The 23,901-nt window shown below is 34.4% G+C and overlaps 2 protein-coding genes and 2 pseudogenes across 2 annotated transcripts in view; 3 read left to right on the top strand and 1 right to left on the bottom strand.

The window, feature by feature from the left end:
* The window catches only part of LOC145191148 (UDP-glucose:glycoprotein glucosyltransferase 1-like), a 421,900-nt gene that overhangs the window by 77,820 nt on the left and 320,179 nt on the right, over nucleotides 1-23,901 (top strand). The window lies entirely within an intron of this gene.
* Nucleotides 635-2,189, top strand: LOC145192139 (uncharacterized; annotated as a pseudogene).
* Nucleotides 3,205-4,524, bottom strand: LOC149881737 (uncharacterized; annotated as a pseudogene).
* On the top strand, nucleotides 15,352-15,915 carry LOC149881736 (uncharacterized). The gene has a single exon (XM_090065845.1). The coding sequence runs from the start codon at nucleotides 15,352-15,354 to the stop codon at nucleotides 15,913-15,915; it is 564 nt and encodes a 187-aa protein (XP_089921971.1).

The raw sequence follows: 23,901 nt of genomic DNA, 5'->3' as shown, positions 1-23,901 counted from the left end.
TTTTAATTTATTTTTCTAAATTTTCTAAAAAAGAACAAAAATAGTTATTAGCATCACAGAAATTTCAAAGGAGTAATAACCATTTTATGGAAATAGCATTAGTATAACTTTAAATAGCATCCATACCCCTATTTTCCTTCTAAAAAATAAAATAATTGAAATAAAACTGCTAAAAGAAAAACTAAAACAAACAAAATATAAACGATTTAAAAAATTAAAATCCTTTCTACTTTATCTAATAAAAATATATATATAACTATTTTATACACTTCAATTATAATATGATCTTAACGATGATTATTTATCTAAATATGATTCTTTATGTAATATATCAAACTAATAATTAAGTTCCAGGAGAGAAAAGTTTTAACTCGCTTAAAAGATCTTTCTCCTATGGCCGCGTGCATTTAGAGAATGCGCTATTTCAAAGCCTAGTAACTAATGACGAAACGACGTTAAACATTAAACATTAAACGTTAAGCGTTTCTATAGGAATTATATTTTAGATGATTCAAGTCGGCTTGACGTCACGCGAAAAAAAGGAAATAGCAACCATTATGGTTCGGGGGAAAACAAACTGAGTTTCTAAGTTAAGCAGTACAGCTAAACAATTGACAAAGCATAAAAGACAACCATGCCAAAAAGCTTTTGCGTTCCTGGTTGTCAAACAAATAAATTAAAAAATCCAGAACTTAGATATTATTGTTTTCCAGCAAAAAAAATTTTAAGAACAAAGTGGATAAGTGCTATTCACCGAGCTAAAGATGATGATTATGGTAGAGTAAACCACAACAAAATCAATGGTCCCTAAATCAAAATCAGCCTATGTTTGTTCTTTGCATTTTATATCGGGTAAATAAATAAATATTATTTTTAATACATTTGAAGCACCTTTGATTTTTTAAAAACAATTTTCAGATATTAAATTATTTTCCTACTTTTAGGGCGGAAAGAAAATTTTGAAAAACACCCTGATGCTATACCTTCTAAATTTCCATGGAAAAATATAAGATCTCCATCTAAAATCTCAAAAATAAAGTCATCCAATCATATAGTTTCACCTCATCTTCAATTAAATTTACCAAATATATCTGGTAGGATCCAAAGATGTCAAAGAAGAATAAAAAGGGCTTCTGGTACTTATATAGAATTATATATAAGTATATAGATATGATACAGGGATCTGCAAGCTAATGATTTGTCAATAGTGTTTTGAAATATAATTAAGTCTTTAGAATAAATATTTAACAAATAATAGGAAAGTTATATGGATAATTAAAACTTTTCATTTTAGTTAAAAGAAAATTTATCAGCAATCCTAAATAAATAAAAAAAGACTTATCTGGTGACTTATATGATTTTAAAGAAGGAGTTGATTTTTCTGCTAATGATGTAGAAATGGAAACTTTTACTGATAATATGAATTTGCAATTACCTGTGGTATCTTCTTCAACAGAATTAACATTTTCTTTACAATCACCTATTTTTACTTCGGAAAGAAAGGGACTTTATAATGAAATGGATGAACTAAGAAATGAATGGGATTGGTTAAAAATAAAAAATATTGAGTTAAAGTTAGCTGCATCTCCATTTTCTTTAAAAGCTTTGAAGCAAAATCCGTCTGTTTGCATGATATTGACTGGCTTAAACTTTAAAGTGTTAGAAAAGGCAATAATTTATGTATTTGAAGATATATTTGACAGCAGAAGACCAATAAAATTGAGTAGCTTGATCAGGTTATTATAAGCATAATCAAGTTAAAGCAAAATTTAAATTTTGACTTAATTGCATATATACCTAACATTAGCAAAACAAAAACTGCTATTGAATATTTTTACAAGTGGCTTGATATAATGTATTGGAAACTTAACTTTTTAATAAAAATGCAAGATCGAGATCACGCATTTAACACTATTCCTGGCATTTTCAAAGCTAAGTTTCCATGTTTAACATCTATTATTGATTGTTTGGAGACATTTGTTGAAGCACTGTCTTCGCTCTTAGCAAGGGCTCATTTTTACAGCCAGTACAAAAGGCATTCCACAATGAAAGTGTTTATTTCCTGCACTCCTCTTGGGACAATAAATTTTTTGTCAAAGTGTTATGGAGGCAGAGCGTCAGATTTACTAATTACACGCAAATCTGGATTTTCTAGTAAACAAACTTTTCTATTTAATTCTACTGTCTAATTCTCAGTTTATTTAATTTCAACTGTTGGTTATTTTACCGAGTCGTTTTGAAATCCATTTTACTGATTTAAGTGTATATTTTTTGTCCGTTTTTACATCTCTGTATGGTCTTCGATAGTTTTTTATTGTTAAATAACTTTTTTAAAAAAGCAAATAACATTTACATGTCAAAATCGTGTTATTTCTAAAAATTATAACTCATTGTATGCTTCTGCAATCAGTGCCTTTGAGAGGGAGGGGTAAAGAAGGCAATTTAACCAGGGCACCAAGATTGAGGGGGCGCCTGCCGACAGGTTAGTTAATTTTTTTACAATAAATCGAACAAATACTAATGAATGTAAATGTGAAATCTGCTTATTTTTTATATTTGAGGTTTAAATTTAGTATTTGGAATAAAAATGCACGAATCGCAAAAATAACATCAAACTATATTTATAGATTAGAATCTGTGCTATGAGCAAAAAAAGAGGCAGACCTTGTGTTTCGTCTGCTTAACCTGAGATATTGAAATCATGATTATTTCCTTTGAACGTGTTTTGTCAATCCTTGCCTATTTAGAAAATAGTAGAAAAAAATTTTTCTAGTCAAAGCTCGACCACAAAGGCTCTCCACTGTTTCTTATGCTTTTTTTTTTTTGGCTTGTTCCTTCATTACACAATGCGTCGCACTTCAAATAATAAAGGAAATAGGCTAATAATCCGAGCACCATCGAATATTTAGAAATATTTTTTACACATGATACTTTATATTTATTTTTTTGAGATTTGAAAAATAAAGATAAATAACAAAACTAGAGTCTCTTTTAATTTAGTTTACTGGTAACAAAGAGTCCTAAACCGTAACGTTCCAAAATAATCTTAATAATAATTTTATTGCAAAAAGAGTTTTTATACATTTATGATATTAGGACTATTAAAATATTATAATTTTTTCCTTTTTGGAAAAGATTTTTCGTCACTGGGTAAATAGCATTGGTAAAAATAATACTTTTTCTTATAAACTAAGACAAGCAAATTTAAAATGGTATTGTTTCTTTTTGTTTATTCAAGTTTATACATTGTTTGCAGTACCATGTATTACCTTTCGGCAGTCGTTTCAAACCAATACAAATCGGGTGATACCAGTTATCATATTTATCGCACCCCACCATACAGTCTAGTTCTCCAGGAAACTCACAATTGTCAATGCAATATATCACTTTTTCAACTTCGTTAGGGGTATGGCTTTCCGGAGCCGATGGTGTGGAACATTCTAGATTCCAAGTAAACAATTCGGGTAAAACATTTTTTTCCGAAAAATATCAGATTTTTCATAAATAATGTTAAGGAAAGTGTCATCCTTTTCAACATTAAGAATTACACAATCAGGTGTGAATACCAGAAAATGACAAAACAGTGTTTCTTTCAGTGGAAATTATTACTTTCAGTGGACATCATTTCATGTTGCACTTGAAAGTAACAATTTTACTCTTTCTTAGAAAGTAACCATTTTCGTCTCTTCAAATGTAAAACTTATCACCTTCGATTTCTTCGTGAAGTGATTTATCCTGTAGGGTATAAAGGACACTTTACCTCAAGTAAACTATAGCCACAGCAAAAGCAAAACACTACATCATCTGGTGAAGCTCCATACCAAAGTTTTTTTTTGAACACATAAAAACTTATAGATTCCACTTGAAAATCTTCATGAATGGGAATGATATCATTCAGTACTTTCCTTGACAAGGGTATCCAGAGCAGATATTTTTAAAGAATTCAATAGCTTCTTTTTCATGTTTTCTTCCCCAAATTAAAGCTGGAGTTCTAATTTCACTCTTAGCAATTTGACAAATTTTTTTCACTTAAATGGCATTAGAGCAGTCAAATGATGCATGGTATACTTGACCAATAACAGATTCAGTTATTCTCTCTGCTCATTGGTCAAACCATGTAGAAGTAAAATATTGTGTTCTTGTTGCTTCCTCAATCTAAACAACATCCGCATGACTAAGAGCCAACTGGGTGGTTAACACTTCATGGTATTTTTCTAACATTGAATTGGTGTCAGCACCATACAAGTGTTTTAGCAATGGTGGTAGTGTCTGCAGCTTTACTACTTTGCAAATAAATTTTCTATTGAAAGTGCTAAAAAGACTTAAGCCAACACTCTTTGGTTGCACAGATTCAATTTCTTTCAAAAAGTTAATTTTAGAATTATTTGTTGGAATATTACAATTTACTGCTGACAATAAAACTTTGTTAAACTTTTGTTTTGCTGCAACTGAATAAATATTAATCTTGGCAACAGGATAACCTGGGGGGCGGACTGTTGCCGACAATAAATGGCAATTCGTCATCAAATTGGCATCACTGCCTTATTATTACTTACTTAACATTACTCTAAAATACACATCTAAAATAAAATGAATAAAATGTTGCCTCGGCTGTTCTGTGGAATAAGCACCTATAATATAATAAATAAAAACTAAATAAAATCATGAAACCTTAAGAATTGATTAAACTTGAAAAAATATTAGGACCGACTTACACGGAGCTTTGACAAAGCTATGATACAAATGATGATAAGTCAGTTGTGGCCATTCATTAGGGTTGTAAATCCAATTGTCTGCTGGAAACTTGTAAGGACATCAACTTAAAAAAATAAAATTGAGTACTCAAGCATGCTTTGAAAAATAAGAAAAGTTTTTTTAAATTTTCTTATAAGATTTATAATACATTAAACACTAAATCTTATAAAAAATTAGAGTTGAATAATCTATTATAATGTTAAATATTAATTTAAAAAAGTAAACTAAATGTATATTCAGAACTTATAGTTTAGAGAACTTTACTTTTATTAAAAATTAATACTAATTTAATATCAAAAGTTTTAATATTAAATTAATAATACCAACAAACATTTGACAATTGCGACAGTTTAACCTTTAATTAACCCTTTAACAATACCTTGACAAAATCGAATACATGATTTAGTATAAATTATACATAACATATATGATTGTTAATTATGATTATAAGTTATAAAAGATATAATACTAATTATGCTTAACATTATCAACCATAACCCCTTAATGTTCATAATCTTTTAAACAATAATAAAAAATGATGCGTAGTAAAAAATTATAGTTTCAGATTATTCAAAAAGTACTACCAAGTAATGTCAACTTTTCATTATATCATTCTTTAGATGTTGTATCTAGATTCTCAAAACACTCAGAAATAGATTCCATAATGCTAAAAATAAACTAATTAATGCAATATAATATAGAAAAAAGCGCTAGCACAAAGTTTAACCCTAAACCATAATGCCTTCCAACCGCGAACTTTGATCACGCGACTTTCCGACTTGAAGGATATAGGTAATAATTCGCGTTTGGTCTAGTTTTTTTTCTTGTTTTTAAAGATTGATTACTTGAAAAATCACTCATTTTTAGTTATACTATAATATATTTTTAAATCACTACATACTGACACACACACACATTATATATATATATATATATATATATATATAAACCTTCATATGCAAAAAGGTACAAAAAGCTTGATATAAAGATAAAGAACTGCAAGAAAAATAAGAAAATGGAGGTGAAAAACATATAAGTGTCACACTTTCAATGATGAACTAAATTGGCAAAAATACTTAAACGAAAGCGCTATTCTTTTCGGTTAAAGAGAAGAATTTCGTCTTCGAGGTTTAGCGATATGTGTAAGATGATAAAGCCGACATCGGAATTTAAAATGGTTATAGAGAAAGGGGTGTTGATATTTTCAATGGAGACATGTGGTGTTTTTTCTAAGAGCTTTAAGTTTGGAGAAGAAACTGAAGATGAAGTGAAGGTTCATTTGTTGCATCGGTCTGAGAAGCTGTATCGAGTTTCAAAAATAGTTTCTTTTTCAAGCGTGTTGGATGTGTTTGTAGGAGAGACGTTGATAATTTCGTCTAAAGGGGAAATAGGAACGGTAAAAGTGATTTTTTAAAACATTTAAAAACGTTTTAAAAGAGAGCTCCTAAGAAGGGAATGTCTTTGAATATGGAATTGAGTCCGAACAATAAACCAGCTCCAACAGATTCGTTGCTGATACGTTCATAACCTTTTCCAGTTTTAATGAAGAGACCATCACCCTGAGTATTTTAAGTCCAAGGTCTTAAGTATAAACCAGAGCCAGCTGCGGTTAATTTCATTCTTTTTTCGTTTTTGCTCAAGTAAACAGTGCCACTTCCAGCGATTTTGTCAACCATGGCAGAACCGGCAGCGGCTCCAACACCTGAAAGCAGGCCAGTGGCAAGAGCAGGGACAACAGCAGGGACTTTTGTGGCTAGAGTGCTTTCAAAATGCCGAGTAGTGCACCGATGAAGCCTCCTTCTATTTTAGAATTGTGCATGAGTTGTTTTTTGCTGAGTTTGAGTGTGACTCCTTTACCAGCTTCATACGCTTTTCTAATTTTGTTCAACTGCGCGTTAGTGACGGCGATGATGTGATTTCCGTCTAAATCTGAGTGAGTGATTTTTATGCTGACCTCGGTTTTGTCTTGAATGGCTTTTTTAATTTTGTCAGCTTGTCCTTGCGAAATGTTTATTCTGATCTTTTGATAATTGCTCATTTTTAATAGAAAAGGAAAAAAAAATTTACCGTTTGAAAGCGCTTCCGGAGAAAAGATCGGATAGAGTGGAGCATATTCTTTCTCTGATGTGATATCTGACGATGATGTCTTCTCCTCTAAAATCGATCAAGTTTCCATTTTGGTCAACAATTTGCGTTCAATTATTGAAATTTTGCTTACAACGATAGGAAGGTATATCAAGTGAATAGGTTTTTCAACAATTTTGTAGCCGGGTTCAACCTGTGGGTAAAAGGAGTAAATATCGTTTGTTATTTTTCCGTCTAAATAAGACGAGCCGATGATGTCGTTGGTTACTCGGATCACTGCGGTTTCTTCAATTCTTACGATGTTTTCAGACTCGTAAGTGTCGATCACGCTGGTGACTTTATTGGGGTCAACAGGGTCTTCTTTTTTTTCCACGTAGGTGTATTCGTTTTTGTCAAATCCAAGGAGCGGTCCTATGCTGTTGTTCACGTTAAAATCTACCCAGTATTTAGTCGTTGCTCCAGGTTTTCCAAAGGTCAATACGGATTTCAACGAGGACTCGTTAGCTGTAATGGTGACTCCATCTACTCTGTACGAGATTCCTGTTTGTTTTTGCATTTCAGTTTGAAGGTATTCGTTGATCTGGTTAATATCGTAGGCTCCTTTTTGAATGTAAATGGTGTAGCTGTTTGAGCCAGTGTTTGGACTGTATCTGAAGACGTTGTTTTTAGAGGTGATGTTAGGATAGCTGCAATAGTTTTCAAGTCCTACAAGAGCCATTTCGTACTGTTTGTTTAAATCCAGCTCAATGGGTCTTTCAAAGCATGTTTTGATGGACCTTTTTGATACAGTGGGTGCATCATTTTTTGATTTTGCGAGCAAAAAAAATCCGGACATGTTTTTTATACGTTTGGAAAATAAAAACCGTCAAATCCGCTTTGGTACTTTCCCTGGTCTTTTTTGGAGGACAAATCAATGACGGCAAACCCGTGGGGTTGAGAACAGCAATGTTTGCAAAACCCTTTAAATTCTTTTATGTTCATGTCCACAGCAGCATGGTCTCTGTAGATGTGGTCAACGTTTTTTGAATCTTGAGGAAATAGGCAAATAAAGTTAGCATTTTCTCTGATGGTTTGTCTGGGGAGCGTGAAATAGTTTGAGCGAGATAAAAGCAGTCAACGGTAGAGTGTCTTCCTCGGATGTAATATTTTTCGCACTTGTTTTGATTGGTCAATAGCAAATCGTCAAAGATTATCAAATTGTTTTTGGTTGAATCGAGATCTTGAGGTTCAGGCACATCGTCAGCAGTTTCAAAGAATTGACACTCTATGTTGTCGTTGTCGGAATATTTTTTTGAAAGGTCGTTAATGACATCTTCAGGGTTTAAATTTAATTTTTCCATTTCGTTTTGAATGTTGAATAATCGTAGAATGATTTCTTTTGGCAGTTTCTTCTCAAATGAGATTTTGAGTATTTTGTATTCAGGTTGGAAAAGGGATTTGCCAAAGAGTTGCAAGCGGTTATAATCCAACCATCCAGGTCTGAGCAGTAAATTGAGCAGCAACGTTGCTTTTCCGCAACCGGACTTTCTAACGATGATTCCTCGAATGCTTCTTGGTAAAAGCGCGCTGTTGTATCTTTTGGTTTTTCCGATATTCCATGACAAATCAATGACTTTCATTTTTTATACAAAAACTTTTTTTATTGTATTTAAAATGTACTGCGTTAAGTGTAAAAGGGTGACAGAGACGACTCACTTGGAAAACGAGTTTAGTAAAGACAATCGAAATATGCTCAAAGGGACTTGCGACTCTTGCGGAACGACGAAATGCAAGTTTGTTTCTACAACAAAAGGGGGAGACTTGGTGGAATCGATAAATAAGCTGTCGAGCAAAATCAAGCTTCTATGGGGAAAATTTCCAGGAGAAATGCACATTTCTAACATGAACTTTGCAGGATCTAGCACCAATTTGAGATTGACTTCCACAGACATGTATCAGGAATGGAGCAAGCTGGTAGATAGAGTGGACAATGCAGCGTATCACCATGATTTGGCTTATAAATATTTCAACGCCCAACAAAACAGGAATATGGCAGATCAAATGATGCTTGAAGAGAAGAAATCTATACCAAACCCCACTCAAAAAGAAATCAACAAAAGAAAACTTATTGCGCCGGTGATTAAAAACAAAGTTAAATTTGGATTAGGCGTCTCTGCAAAAAAAAAAAAAAGGCCCCTGAAATGGACGGATCAGCTTGCAGAGGAGCTTCACAAACCAGTCATTCGCCATTTTAAAAGAAGAAGGGTGATTGTGAACGACATTGATGAAATATGGGCTGCAGATTTGGTTGATATGCAATCGTTTTCAAAATCCAACAATGGTGTAAAATATTTGCTCATGGTGATCGACGTGTTTTCAAAGTATGGAGTATGATTATGCAAATGGAAAAGGTCCTTTTATTTAAAAAACCCCCGTTTTGTTTTCTTTGGGTGTGTTTGAAAGCTTAGACCCCAAGACCAAAGAGCTGACGGGATATTCCATATCCTTTGTTTCTTTAGACGAGAAAAAGGGTGTTACATCAAAAGAGGAAAAGTTTATGGAAGTGACTGAAAAAATATCAAAATTTCTTCGCGAGCAAGTCATCCATAAAACAGCCTTGTTGAAAAAAGGAGGAAGAACGAAAAAAATAACGACAGAGGATTTGTCTAACTTTAAGAAGAGATCAGATTTTTTGGAAAGTTGTATACAAAAGAAAAGAGCATCACTTCCTTGTTCTGTAAAAAGGAGAACAAAAAGATGGTATAAACAGATCCATTGGCGTATGTTCGTCAAAGGTGTTTTGCCATTGCGTCTTTAAGAATTGAAGGTGTTTTTATTAGCTCGCAGATCGAGTCTATTCAAGTCAAACTTCCAGAAGTGTTCATCACTAAAAATACTCCTTCTGTTCAAAGCATTATGAGCGATTTGGATTTGGGAGAGGTGCTGAATCCGATGAAGAGTTGTAAGATCCACAAGTGATTTTTAAATTTTGCGCAAATTTAAAAATGATCAACGTCGAAGGAATAAAATTGCCGAACGAGACTTTGACCAACTTTCAATTGATAGAAGATGTTAAAAAGTTGAAAATGGTAAACTTTCGAGGAGTTTTTGAAAGAGACACATTGCCTAAAAAACCGAGATGAAAAGAATGCGGTATTGTCAACACGGGAGACTCGAGCACGGGTGGATTTAATTGGGTGTGCTGGTTTGAAGATGGTGATTAGAAATACAGTATCGATTCTTATGCTCAACCTCCTCTTGTCGAACTCGTTCATTATTTGAAAAGTCCAGTTTATTACAACAGCGACAGGGTTCAGTTTGGCAACACGTCTTATTGCGGCCATTTGTGTCTTTACGTTTTGAAAAAATTGGACGAAGGATTTGATTTTCAAGACGTCATCAATACCTTGTGGTAATCAGGGTTGAAAAAATAAAATCTGAGGCATATAAAAATGATTGATAAATTTGGTAGATCCGAATTGGGCCAGTATTTATAAAACCCAACTTCTCCTTCAAGCGATCTGTATGTCAGGACAGATGGAAACACCACCATCACTGCAGATTTGGATTTTAATTCTTACAAAGTCATTAATTTAGCTGAACCAACCACTTCGCTCGACGCTGCTACAAAAAATTACGTGGACACGCATTCGTCGGGAGGAACTGGCACGGTGATTGGAGCTGCGGACTTGGATTTAAATTTTCACAAGGCGATCAATTTGAACGAACCGACAAATTTGCACGACACCGTCACAAAAAATTACGTCGAAGTCAGCTCGAGTCTGTGTGTTAAAACAGACGGGTCGAGCACGATCACGGGAATCATCGACATGAACTCTCACAAGTTGATCAACGTTTCCGATCCTACCGCGTTAAAAGACGCTGCAACAAAAGGTTACGTGGACACCAAAGTCGCTTACAACACTACTTCGTACACCGATATTAACATGACGTCACACAAATTGACCGATTTGGCTGAACCCATATTGTCTTCAGATTCAGCCACTAAAAATTATGTGGACACGCATTCAGGAGGGACAACCGTGGGCACGACAGACTTGGATTTAAATTCCCATAAATTGATCAACGTGCTTGATCCTTCAAACGCGCAAGACGGGGCGACAAAAAGTTTTGTTGGCTTGCTGTTGCAAAAATCGAGTTTAACCAGTGTCGTTCCAAGCTCGAGTTTCACCAGTTTGGGATCAAAGTCTCAGACGGTAGCAGCTTTAACGACTTCTCCTGTGTTTGCGTTTTCCGGAAAATCTGGGGTGTTGGGAAGGTTGTGGTTGGCTTTATACAGCACATCTGGAACGAATATTTCAGGTCAAAATTCGATATTTGAACACCTCTTACGGCAGCGAATACGTTTTGCTGAACACAAACGAGAAAGGAAATGATTTATCGTTAAAATACATTAGGATGCATACCATTGGAGCCTCTGGAAACTGGTGGGAGTCTAGAGTCAGAATGTACAACGGAAATTTACCTCCAGGCAACGGCACTGTCCTCACTCCTTGGACGCCGTACAACACCAACAATTTCACATATTTTCCGGGATATGACGGAGACAGCACATGGATCTTTTCCTCCTCCGGATTGGAAGATTTTTACTTCTCCTCTTGGAACGGAGCAAATGTGACATCGTTTAACAACACATCGACTGGGTTGTTGTACCAATCAACCAACTCCATCGGCTCTACCACCAATATTTTTTTTTACAGAAATTTTGGAGAAGCACACTCCATGCCCAGCATAGCACCTGGAAGAAGACTCGTCGTCACGCTCAATTCCGGTGACGCGCAAGTCGGTCAATACGGAAGCTTTTACCTTCTTCTCGGACAAGCATATTATTATGCCTAATTCTTAGGCTCAGAGCTAAGGCGTACGCCTAACAAGTGGTTTAGCTGAACCGTGAAAAAATTCGATGAAAAAAGCCATAAATAATTTTCAGCACAAATGAAAAAATGTCTATTCGCGAAAATTCTCAGGAGATTTTTTTACAACAAATGGATGCTAGAGAAAGGATTTTTTACAGATGGTTTCTTGAACAAAAGAAAGAAGACGATGAAAGAAGTGAAAGATTGAGAAAAAAGTTTCCTTTACTGTTAAAAAGATGAGAAGAATTGTTTTTTATGATAAGAAAAAGTTGAAAGCGACGGTGTATTTTAACGATAATTTATGTTATTTTCCTAGAAAGGTGCGTTCCAGATGCGAAATATTTGCTCAAAGCGACATTAAACTAAATCGTTTTTCAAAGCAAACGATTGTTTTTATGTTTGGAATTAAACTTGACGATGGAATGGTCTTGGTGAATTTGAGACAAGATCTAAATTTAAAGCTAAATTATTTCAATTACTTCCTTCTTTTTTCAGAATCGACGAATAACGTCATCATGGAAATTTACAACAGAAGCGAGAAGGACGTCGTGATTAAAAAAGGGGAAAGTCTGTGTCTCGTGAATTTCTTTAAGATTCTTCGAATCCATGGAAATTATTTTAATTTTTAGATTTCACCGTGAGGAAGAAATTTTATTTTTTCCTTAATAAAAAAAGATTATAACACTTACAAAGGAATATACCCAACTCTTCCAACGGCTTCTGCAGATGAGGGAGGACACGTTTACCGTCTTCAAAAAATAAGCGAAATCCAAAAAGAGATGGACAACGAGAGGAAAAAGCGAGTTCATCTCAGCAAAAAGTACCAACGCGTTTTCAGGATCTTATCCAATGTAGACAATACAATGCAAGCCTTATGCATTGCATTGGGTGCGACTGGAATTGGGCTTTTATCCACCATTATTGCCAGTCCTGTAGCGATTGCGTGTGAAGGCGTGGCTATTGGAATGGGTTTTTTATTGATTGTTGGAGGGCAAGTGAACGAAAAGATGGCATTGAAAGCGGAAAAGCATGAAAAGATAAAAGTGTTGGCCGAGTCGAAATTGAAGTTGATTCTTGGCGAGCTCCCAAAATTTAAAGCTATGATGGAGGAAATACGAACCAAAACCAAAAACGGAATGGTTAACTTGACGAAAGAGACGCTGATCCAAAAATGACGTGAAGACGCGATTCAAGCTTTCAACAATTTGTTTAAAAAATCCTAGATTTTCCAGGGATTCAAAGAATCTAAAAAAAATTAAAGATTTTTTCCACGATCCAAAGGAGTTAAAAAAGGATCTAAAAAATCGTAGATTTTCCACGGATTCTAAGAATCTAAAAAATAATTTCTAGCGTATTTTAAAAACCATGTCTTTTTTTAAAATACAAGACCCGAAAAAAAGGGATGAAATTGTGAAAGAAATTAATGACAGAAGAAAGAAGATTTATCAGAACAGCATCAACGACAACATTTCAGATGTCAATTTTCAGACGGATGTGGGAAAGCTGTTCAAGCCGATCATCGATAGCAACGAAAAGATCATTGTTAACAATAAAAAGATGCTCAATAAGATAAAATCCGAGGTTAAAAACGAAGTTAAATCTAAGATGATGACGCCGAATCAGTCTGAGTTTAAACCTGAGCCAAAGTCTTTTTTAGACTCAACCGGAATAGAAGAGCCGTCTATTCTTCCTAATAACGATGTGTTTTTAAAGAGTTTGATGAAGCTGGATTGAAGAGAAAAAAACAAAACAAGTTTTAAGAACAAGTTTGAATTGAGCAAAAACGATGGTCAATATACGATTGGAAAAATGGGTGTTTTTTTTTATGGAAATGAAATGATTATTGGAGGATAAAGGTTTGAAGGAACAAAAGGTCTTTGGGAGCTGATGACTAATCCGAACATTTCTCTGAATTTCGACGTGACTGAAGAGGATGTAGTCAACTTCTCGAAAATCTTAATGAATAGTGAAGCCGTAAAGCCAGATGCAAGAAAGAACAAGCCAAGAGAAGCAGAGATTGAAAAATACAATCGATTCATCATCCCAATTGAAAAAGAGCTTAAATCTCGTGAAACTAATTAGGAAGATTCTATATTAGTTCCATCACAAAACGATCTTCAACTTCTTGATCAACAACTTCTTGAAAAAGAAAAAGAGAGGAAAGAATTAAAGAAGAAGTATAAAGAGGCTTTGAAACAATTTGAAGAAAGAAAAGATGAGATTCTCCGGAGGAGTATAATGAACGCAGGTCTCGCACGAAGGCAACTTATAAAAGATTAAAACAAGGTTCAGGAGTGATCATTCTTCCAAGCTATTTGAATGCGTTGGTGGAAAAGCTTGAACTGAGTGTGGCTGCTTGTCGTGCTGGGAATACGGGGTCGAGAAATGAAGCTGTGAGCATTTGCGATGAGCTGTTGAGACAAAAGTGATTGGTAAAAGCAAGTACAAATCGATAATGAAGATCATCGATGGAAAATAATTTTTTTTGCATATTAAAAATGATCATTTACAAAAACAGGTATGTTAAGAAACACGTTGTTGGGGGAAGTGGAATCATTGACACGCTAAAAATTTTTTAAAAAGAGCAGCAGCGTCGAGCACATCAAGGGCATTGTCTACTCTAGCTACTAAAATGGCAAAGAGCGAGCTGGGAAGAGAAGCGATCACAGCTGCAAAATCTGCGGGTAAAGAGCTGGCTTCTTCGGCGATTGTGACTGCTAAAGACGTGGCTATTGATAAAGGTAAAAAGGCGTTAGAAAAGGTGTATGCCAAGACTAAAACCCCGCTTACTCAAAAAAGCAAAGACATTATTTCAGGAATGGTTGCGTCAACAGCTCCAGTGATCAGCAGCGACTATTCCTCGCTCGGGGGTTCTTTGCATCTGTCCAAGAAAAACGCCATTCGAATCCAGGACCTGGTAAAAATGGGCAGTGGAGTTAAAATGGCATGATTTTCAGAGGTCGAAAATTTTTTATCTTTTGTATAGAAAAATGACAAACTCTGATGTTTTAAACATTACAGAAGAAATCATTGTTGATGAAGAAATTGAGAGATTTGAATTTCACGAATACGGTCAGCACCAATTTAAACACGGCTGGAGAAATAAGAATCAACATTGAGCAGCAAGATTTGTTCACGCTTCCCTCTGAGTCTTACCTTTTAGTCGAAGGAAGACTAACAAAAGCAGACGGAACTTCCTATGCGGATGCGGATGTGGTTTCTCTTGCCAACAACGGCAACATGCACCTGTTCAGTTAGATTTCATATCAGTTGTCGAATCAAGTTGTGGAAGCCATATACAGCCCAGGTCAAGCCACTACCATGTTGGGTTTCCTTAATTATCCGGTAGAGTATCAAGTATCGGAAGGAATGAATCAGCTGTGGCAAAAAGACACTACTGCCGTTGCTGATCTTGCAAGTAACACAGGGTTTAGTCAAAGGCAAGATTTCATCATTAAGCAACCTGCTGATAAAGGAACCTTTTCATTTTGCATTCCTTTGAAACACATTTTTGGTTTTTGCGAAGATTACGAAAAAAGTTCTTTACGGATTCAAGCACACGATTACTCTTGTGAGAAAGAGCGACGTGGATGCTATTTTTAAGAGCGCTGAAACAGCTGCAGGAAAAGTCACTTTAAGCAAACTGTCTTTGTTCATGCCTCATGTCACTCCCTCTTTTATGGCAAACAGCAATCTTTACAAGCTCATCGAGTTTAAAGTAGATGTGCCGTTGCCGTTTAGACCCCGACAGTGTGATACCATTGCCATGCCAGTGTCCAATACATTCAGTTGGAGATTGAGCGCTAGATCTGCCAGTGAACGACCGAGGTATATCATTGTTGGATTTCAGACCAACAAAGACGGCAATCAAGATTTAAACTCGTCCGTATTCAACCATTGCGATTTGAAAAACATGTACGTCACTTTAAACAGCGAAAGGTATCCTGCTGTGGATTACGACTTGTCTTTCACAAACAACAAAATTTCGAGAGCTTACAGGGACGCGTGCAAATTTGACAACAGGATTTTTGGAATCAGCGAAATTATTGCTCAGCCAAATTTGACGGCGCTAAATTACAGACACATTTGTCCTCTTTTCGTTTTTAACATGAGCAAGCAGGCTGAGAGGTTAAAATCCACCGTGTTAGACGTGCAAATCAAAGCTACTTTTAACGCAAACGTTCCTGCAGACACTCAAGCCTTTGCCGTGGATCTCTGACAAACTACTCAGAATCAAATCCGACGGAAACCGAATGAACGTGGTTTATTAAAAGCCAAAGGATCTGCATGAATTCTTCGAATTTATTAAGATAAAAAATAAATTGCTCCTTAATAAAAGGATGAATTATACAAAAAAGGATTTGAAAAATTTCCTTATTGAAAATGGTGTTTCCAAAACGTCGAAAAGCAAAATGGGATTGACGATGATTGCGGTGGAGAACCATCTGATTGATAAAAATGCGATGATGGAGGACATCAAGCCGATAGATTCAAAATATGAAAGACTCCGTTTGATTAGAAACAATCCCGTGGTTGTAAAAATGCTGAAACGGGTGAAGTGATTGAATATGGTTCTCTTTACAAAGCGATAAAAGAGACGAGACATGGCAACAATTATTTTGAGAAACGAAACGGTAAATTGGATGAAAACGGATTTAAAATAGAAATTCTGAAATAAAAAAAATTTCGTTTCACCCGCTTTTTCTGGAGTGTAGCAAAAGAGAGCCTGATGCGGTAAAAAAAAGACAGCTCGAGGCTCATGCCTTTAAGGCTGAAATCGGCTCTTTCAAAATTCCTGAAATGTATAGCGATGAAAAAAGAGACGAGCTTTACTCGGTTTTGTGGGGAGAAGAAGAGGATGACTTTTCGCGAATGGAAAAAGAAATCAAAGAACACAACAAAGAGTGGATCAATTTGAAAAAGCGAGAAAAGCTGAGAGCAATCGACAGGCGCGTGTTTGATTGGAACTGCGATTTAGAAGAAAAGAAAAAAAGATCTGGAAAAATGAAAATGAACGTGCTGGTCAACGTTGCTGAAAAATAAAAAAATTCGAGCTAAAACAAATTTTAACGAGAATAAAAAATAGATGGGTGAAGAAAATGAAAGATGGTTGAAAGGTCCGCTAATACGGATGGAAGAGATGCTAAGACGGATAGAAAGACGGATTGGAATACGGATGAGAGAATGTGTTGAAGAAGAGAGACAGCAACAATTAAAAATTAAGTCATTTATTAATGACCTCCGTTCTGATAATCGTGAAGTGTGATTTTTTAAGATCCTTTTGATCCGTGAAAAATTTGCTGAAAATAAAAAAATTGAATTCGAGTTAAATAAATTCCGACGATTTTTAAACAAGATGGGTAATATGCAAAGTAAATTTTTCATTGATGAATTTTGCAAACTTATTGAGAAAAAAAAAGAGTTGACTGAGGAGAGAGAAAAGTTGATAAAAAGAAGAAAAGAGTTGACAGAGATTCGAGAAAGATTATTCCCGTGGCAAGGAAATCCAAAAAGAGAGTCGCTAGAAAAAATAGATGATCTAGAAGCGAGAGTACATTTTGCAGAGATAGATAAAGATTTTGAAGAAATGATAAAGTTAAAAAAGGACTTGGCGGAGGAAAGAAGAAAAAATTCGGCTTATGAGGAAAGAAGAAAAAATTTGGCTGAAACAAGAATGTTGGTTAAAATGGAAAAATAGTTGGCAGAGGAAAGAAAAAATTTGGCAGAAAGAAGAAAAGAGTTGATGGAAAAAATGAAAGAGTTGAAAAAGGGAGGAGAAAATGAAGTTGATAAACTCATTGAAAAAATCAGACAGTCAGGCAAAATGATTAAAAAGATTGATAAACTTGAATCTAAAGTTTATTTTAAATTGCTTTACAATAAACCGTTAGTGAAAGATGCGTTTAAAAATGAATACATGCCAATTCATGAATTGATTCAAGACCTATCCCTTCTCAGAAATCAGGTGTGCGTTGAATACATGAAGAATGATCAAAGTAAAAAAGACATGTATACTATTAAAAGACTGTTTCTTCACGATATTTATTATCTAAAATATATATTAAGCAGACACAGTGGAGTGTTTAAAGAAGAATTGAACGATCCAAATGATATTATCAATCACATTGATGGATCGCATTACCGCATGATTGAAATATTTGGTGAAGAAGACTTGCTGATGGATGACTATGACTATCTAAAATGGATTAAGCTTCAAATTGATCTCATGTTTGCTTTAATAGATTTAAAAGATTCTAGGCTTGTACCAGAAATTGACAAGTTGATAACCACTTTTTAAGTTTTTTTTAATTCATTTTTGAAGAATTGAAATAAATTGAATTCGTGTTAAATAAATTTCAGCTCAAATAAAAACCATGGAAAACATCACAAAGGTTATTGACGAAACCATTGTATTTGATGAATTGGGTGACAAGCTAATCATTGAATATATAGAAGAACCTCCAACAAATTATAAGAGTAATTATGATGATGACTGTTGTTTTAATCCTCGCGATTATCAAGGACCTAAAAGTTTGCTTGAATTAATTCAAAGCGTTGAAAAACTTCCAAAGGAACATCTTGAAAACTTTAATGAAATAATTCGAAGCATACCAATAGAAAAACATAGAGAATTTCAAAATATGTTTGATGTTGTTAGTCGGATTAAAGAAGATAAAAAAGATAAAGAACCGAAACCTTTTAAAGAACTAGATATTATTGATAGAATAAAAACTGATGAAGAATTGTAAAATTATATGTAAAGAAAACGAACTTTATTGGCTCTTTGATAATGCAATTTGTAATTAATAGATTTTATTTTTAGTAAACCTGTTGTTAAGAAAGAGGCTTCTAAAGACAAATATTCGTACAAAGATTGCGAACATTTTTTTTTTGTGGGCAGTTGTCAAAAATTTTAATTCTTTTTGAAGAATTGAAAAAAAATTGAACTCGTGTTAAATAAAATCTTTCAGTAATAAAAAGATGCTTTACACAAAAAAGGCTTTGAAAAATTTGCTAGTTAAAAACGGCATTACTCAAACAGAAAACAATTTGATGGCTTTGACACTGATCGCGTTTGAAAACAAATTGATTAATAGAGATGATTTAATGGAAAAGGTGAAAGAAAGGAGACCTGTTGGAAGACCAAGAATACATGAACCAAAACCTCCAAAGAAAAAAAAGTAAAACCTCCAAAAAAAAAAAAACCCATCGATCCTAAATGGAAAAGACTTGAAAACATCAGAAATCATCCTTTCACTTATAAAATAACCCATGTTAAAACTGGAAAAGTGACTGAATTCGAATCCCATTACAAATTAAGAAGAAAAACGGGGCACTATTGGAAACACTTTGACGATAAACACGGATATAAAATAGAAGTGATTAAGTCATGAAAATTAAATTTGCTGAAAATTTAAATTTTTTTTTGCTGAAATTTATAAAAATTAAAAGTGGGTTAAAGAAATTTTTTTTCCTATATAAAATGGATAGAATGAATGTTAACGAATGAAAATCAGTGGCAAAAGACCGAGCCATCAAAGGCATTTAAAAAATGAGAAAAGCCGAGCTTATTGAAGCTATAAAAAATACAAGACCCATCATTGGGTATGGTCCTGCTCCTCGTAGACGAATGAGTAAAGCGAGACTTTTGCCTGCTCCTGTAAATGAAAGACCTACAGTGGTTAGGGTTGTAAAACCTCCTGTAAAGGTTTCTGTAAAGCCTGCTCATCGTCCCGTTGCTATTAGGTCAGTGTCTGCTCCAAGACCTTGGTCTAACAACTTAATTTCATTCGAGTCTGATGCTCTCTTGCAAAATAGGGAAACTAGAGATGAACCATCTATCCTTAACACACCGGTTATCGATTCAACAAACGTTATTACACCGGTTCCTGCATCAAGATCTGGTTTATTTTCAAGAATTGCAACGGCTGTCACTCATGGTTTTAACCAAGTACTTACTGTCATTGATCCGTATGTTCCAACACCTGTGAAGAATACAGTGAATCATGTCAAAAGTGGAGTGGAAAAAAGGATACAGTCTCTGAAAGGGCTTGTATTCCCTGCTCCTCGTCCTGCTGTTGTGAAGCCTCCTCGTCCCGTTAAGTTTAAAATGATTGAACATTCAGCGGAGCGAGCTGTTAGAAAATTTTCTTATGAGCCTTCTTCTCAATATCAAGACCTTGCCGCCTTTTTTAATTTGGTGAGAGAGGCTGTCATCTATACCATGGAAGGAGAAAGAAACACCAAAGTAAGAATTATTTTAACGTGTGAAATGAAAACTGTAAGCCTCTTGACCGGTGAAGAAACTACTCGAACGGCAAGTTTTTCATCCAACTCAGAAATTATTCTAGCGGCTACGGATGTAAGAAAGTTAATGAGCGAAATGGAAGAAAAAGTATTGGAACGTAGCACCAATTACAATAAGTTGGGATCTAATTGCGTCATGTCTAAGATTTTAAAAATGGACGTTAACTTTATCGATTACGTGCCTCTCAGCGGTGGATCCTACATTGATTTTCCTCCTGACCTGAAAAACAAAAAGGCGATCACCAACATGGAAAACGATGACAATCAATTCTTCAAATGGGCAGTCACTCGAGCGTTGAATCTTAAAAATACACACAACGAAAGAATTGATGAAGACTTGATTTTAAAATCAGAAGAGATCAATTGGGAAGTTGTAACATTTCCTGTGGATTACCATAAAATCGACGAGTTTGAAGTGGATAATTCAACTATTAGCACCAACGTCTTTGGATATGAAAATAAAAAACCTTACCCTTTGCGAGTATCTGAATTTGTGAATCGAAAGCACTGCGTTGATTTGCTGTATATTAAAAACGAAGACACTAACCATTATTGTCTCATTAAAAGTTTTAGTCGATTTGCTGGTTCCTCAGTATCGAAACATCAACACAAGAAATATTTTTGCAGAAGATGCCTTCAAGATTATGACCAAGAAGAAAAGCTTCAAAAACATCGAGAAGACTGCTATAATAACGCTCCAATGAGAATTGAACTTCCTAAAGAAGGAACAACCCTTCAGTTTAAGAACTACAACAACACAATGAGGGTTCCGTTTGTGGTGTATGCAGACTTTGAAAGTATACTCAAGCCTGTCAACACTCAACAACACTGCGCTCCCAACTCAAAACAGTCGTACACCAAACAAAACCAAAAACACGTTCTAATCTCCTTCTGCTATTATATCAAATGCTTCGACGAAACCCTTTATAAAGAAAAACCTGTCATGTACACAGCAGAAAGCGATGATGACGATGTGGCTCACAAGTTTGTAACCATGCTTGAAACAGACCTTAAAAAGATTTTCAACGATACTGATTTACGACAACAACGTTGGAACAAAAAGAAAGTGGTAACTGATGAGGATGAAAAGAATTTCGAGGCTGCAACCCTATGTCACATTTGCAAAAAAGATCTTAACGGTGATAAAGTCTTTGATCACTGTCATTTGACTGGTAAGTATCATGGAGCTGCGCACGATGATTCCAATAAAAAATATCAAATTCCAAAATTCATCCCGATCGTTTTCCATATTTTTCTGGTTACGACAGTCATTTGTTTATCAAGAAATTAGATGGAAGGCTTAATTGCATACCCAACAATAAAGAAAAATATATCAGCTTCTCTAAAAAAATCAAAGTGAGAGAATTTATTGATGAGAAAACTGGAAAACCAAAGGAAGTGTGGAAAGAATTGAGGTTTATTGACAGCATCAGATTCTTACTCTCTGGCTGAGACAAACTGTCTAAAAATCTGATGACCAATTCAAAAACGTGGCTGAATATTACAAAGAAAAAAAGCAGTTTAATTTAGTAAGAAAAAAAGGCATTTACCCTTACGATTGGGTCGACTCCATTGAAAAATTCTCTGAAACGCAATTACCTCCTATTGAAGCCTTTTATTCCAAACTATATGATGAATCAGCAACAGTGGAAGACTATGCGCATGCTCAAAACGTTTGGAACGAATTTAAATGTAAAACCTTTAGGGACTATCACAATTTATATAACATTTCAGACGTGTTGATACTTGCTGATGTTTTTGAAACTTTTAGAGATACATGTCTCAGCCATTATGGTCTTGATCTTGCTTGGTATTATACCTCTCCTGGTTTGGCTCGGGATGCTATGCTAAAAATAACTGAAATTGAAATAGAGCTTCTAACCGATATTGATATGCTCAACATGGTTAAAAAAGGAATACGCGGAGGAATCAGCATGATCCCCAATCGGTTTGGAAAAGCGAACAACAAATACATGGCCAAATACGATCCTTTAAAAGTAACAAAATATCTTCAGTATTTAGACGCCAATAATCTTTATGGATATGCAATGACCAAACCTCTTCCCGTTAGAGGATTTAGACGGATGACTAAAGACGAACTTTTAAATTGGAAATCCATGCCATGCATTATCGAAGTTGACTTAACCTACCCCGATCACCTTCACGATGCATATAACGATTACCCTTTAGCTACTGAAAGAATGCTCATTGGAAAAGTAGAAAAACTGGTCCCCAAATTAAACAACAAAGAAAAATATGTCATTCACCATACCAACTTAAAACTCTATGAACGAATGGGATTGATCATTACAAAAAGTCATCGTGGTATCACCTTTGAAGAAGAACCTTTCATGAAAAAGTACATTGACATCAACACCGAAAAGAGAAAAGAAGCTAAAAACGAATCTGATAAAGAATTTTTCAAACTCATGAACAACTCCGTGTTTGGGAAAACCATGGAGAATATTCTAAAACGCGTTGATGTTAAACTTATCACCACCAAAAAAGAAGCTATAAAATTATCTAAAAGCCCTCGATATAAACGAAACACCATTTTTGATGAAAACTTAATCGCGGTTCATATGAAAAAAACAAATGTCTTTTACAACAAACCTGTTTTCTTAGGAATGAGCATCCTTGATATCAGCAAAACCCTCATGTATGAATTCCATTATGACTATATCAAACCTAAATACGGTGATAAGGCAAAATTGTTTATGACTGACACCGACTCAATGTTTTACGAAATCGAAACGGAAGATTTTTATAAAGACATTGCCGCAGACGTGAAAAACAAATTTGACACGAGCAACTTTCCTAAAGACCATCCTGCTATTGAAAATGAAGGATTCGAAGCGGGTTTAAATGAAAAGGATCTAGGATTTTTCAAATTCGAAACCGGAGGTGAGCAAATTGTTGGGTATGTTGGGCTGAGACCGAAACTCTACTCTTACATAACCCTTAAAAAAGAAGAAAAAAAATGTAAAGGAATTCAGAAATGTGTGATTAAAAATCACCTCACTCACCAAGATTTTTTCAATTGCTTAATGAATAAAGAGGAAAAGCTTACAACCGTAAACAGCATACGATCTCATCTTCACGATGTTTTCACAGAAGAAACTAACTAAGTCGCACTCAGCCCTAAAGTTGACAAAAGGATCATTTTGAGAAATAAAATCAGCACGTTGGCCATTGGACACTACAAAACCAGATCTTGCCTTGAAGACTCACAATAATTTTAAATCAATGCGGGAAGAAATGTTTTATGAAAACATAATAAAAAATATTTTACAACAACAAGAAAATAATTTTATAACTTAACAGAACATTTTTTTGAAAAAAGGTAAGTCAACAAAAAACAAAATTTGAATCTGGCAAGAATATTTTACTAATACTTTATTCTGGGCGCCATCTTGGATAACATCGAACCCCCCAATATAATAGGGTATCAATGTCCCAGAACCGACGTTATATAGAAGTCTCATGCATGAATTTTTAACTAGTTTGTGTTCAGTTAAGTAGCATCTCCAAAAAAGAATGGTTTTAAGTAGACAACAGAGAAAACTCCACATAGTTTGATTGGTTAATGAACAAAAATAGGTTAATAACAATAATCTTGTTAATCACGATCTAGGTTACTATATATATACATATATATATATATATATATATATATATATATATATATATATATATATATATATATATATTCATATATGCAGGTGTGTATATATACGTGTATATATAAATATATGTATATATATATATATATATATATATATATATATATATATATATATATATATATATATATATATATATATATATTACTTATATATATTTATATACGCATGTGTGTATATACATGTGTATATGTAAATATATGTGTATATATATA

This window comes from Hydra viridissima, unplaced genomic scaffold (genome assembly GCF_058129835.1).
Source record: "Hydra viridissima isolate aposymbiotic clone 2 unplaced genomic scaffold, HvirCarnegie_v1 scaffold_11, whole genome shotgun sequence".
Classification (NCBI taxonomy): Eukaryota; Metazoa; Cnidaria; class Hydrozoa; order Anthoathecata; family Hydridae; genus Hydra; species Hydra viridissima.
Note: the sequence above shows the minus strand (reverse complement) of the source record. Positions and strands in the feature narration are given on the sequence as shown.

Coding starts and splice junctions, on each gene's coding strand:
- LOC149881736 (XM_090065845.1), top strand. CDS start 15,352: ATGCCTCATGTCACTCCCTCTTTTATGGCAAACAGCAATCTTTACAAG.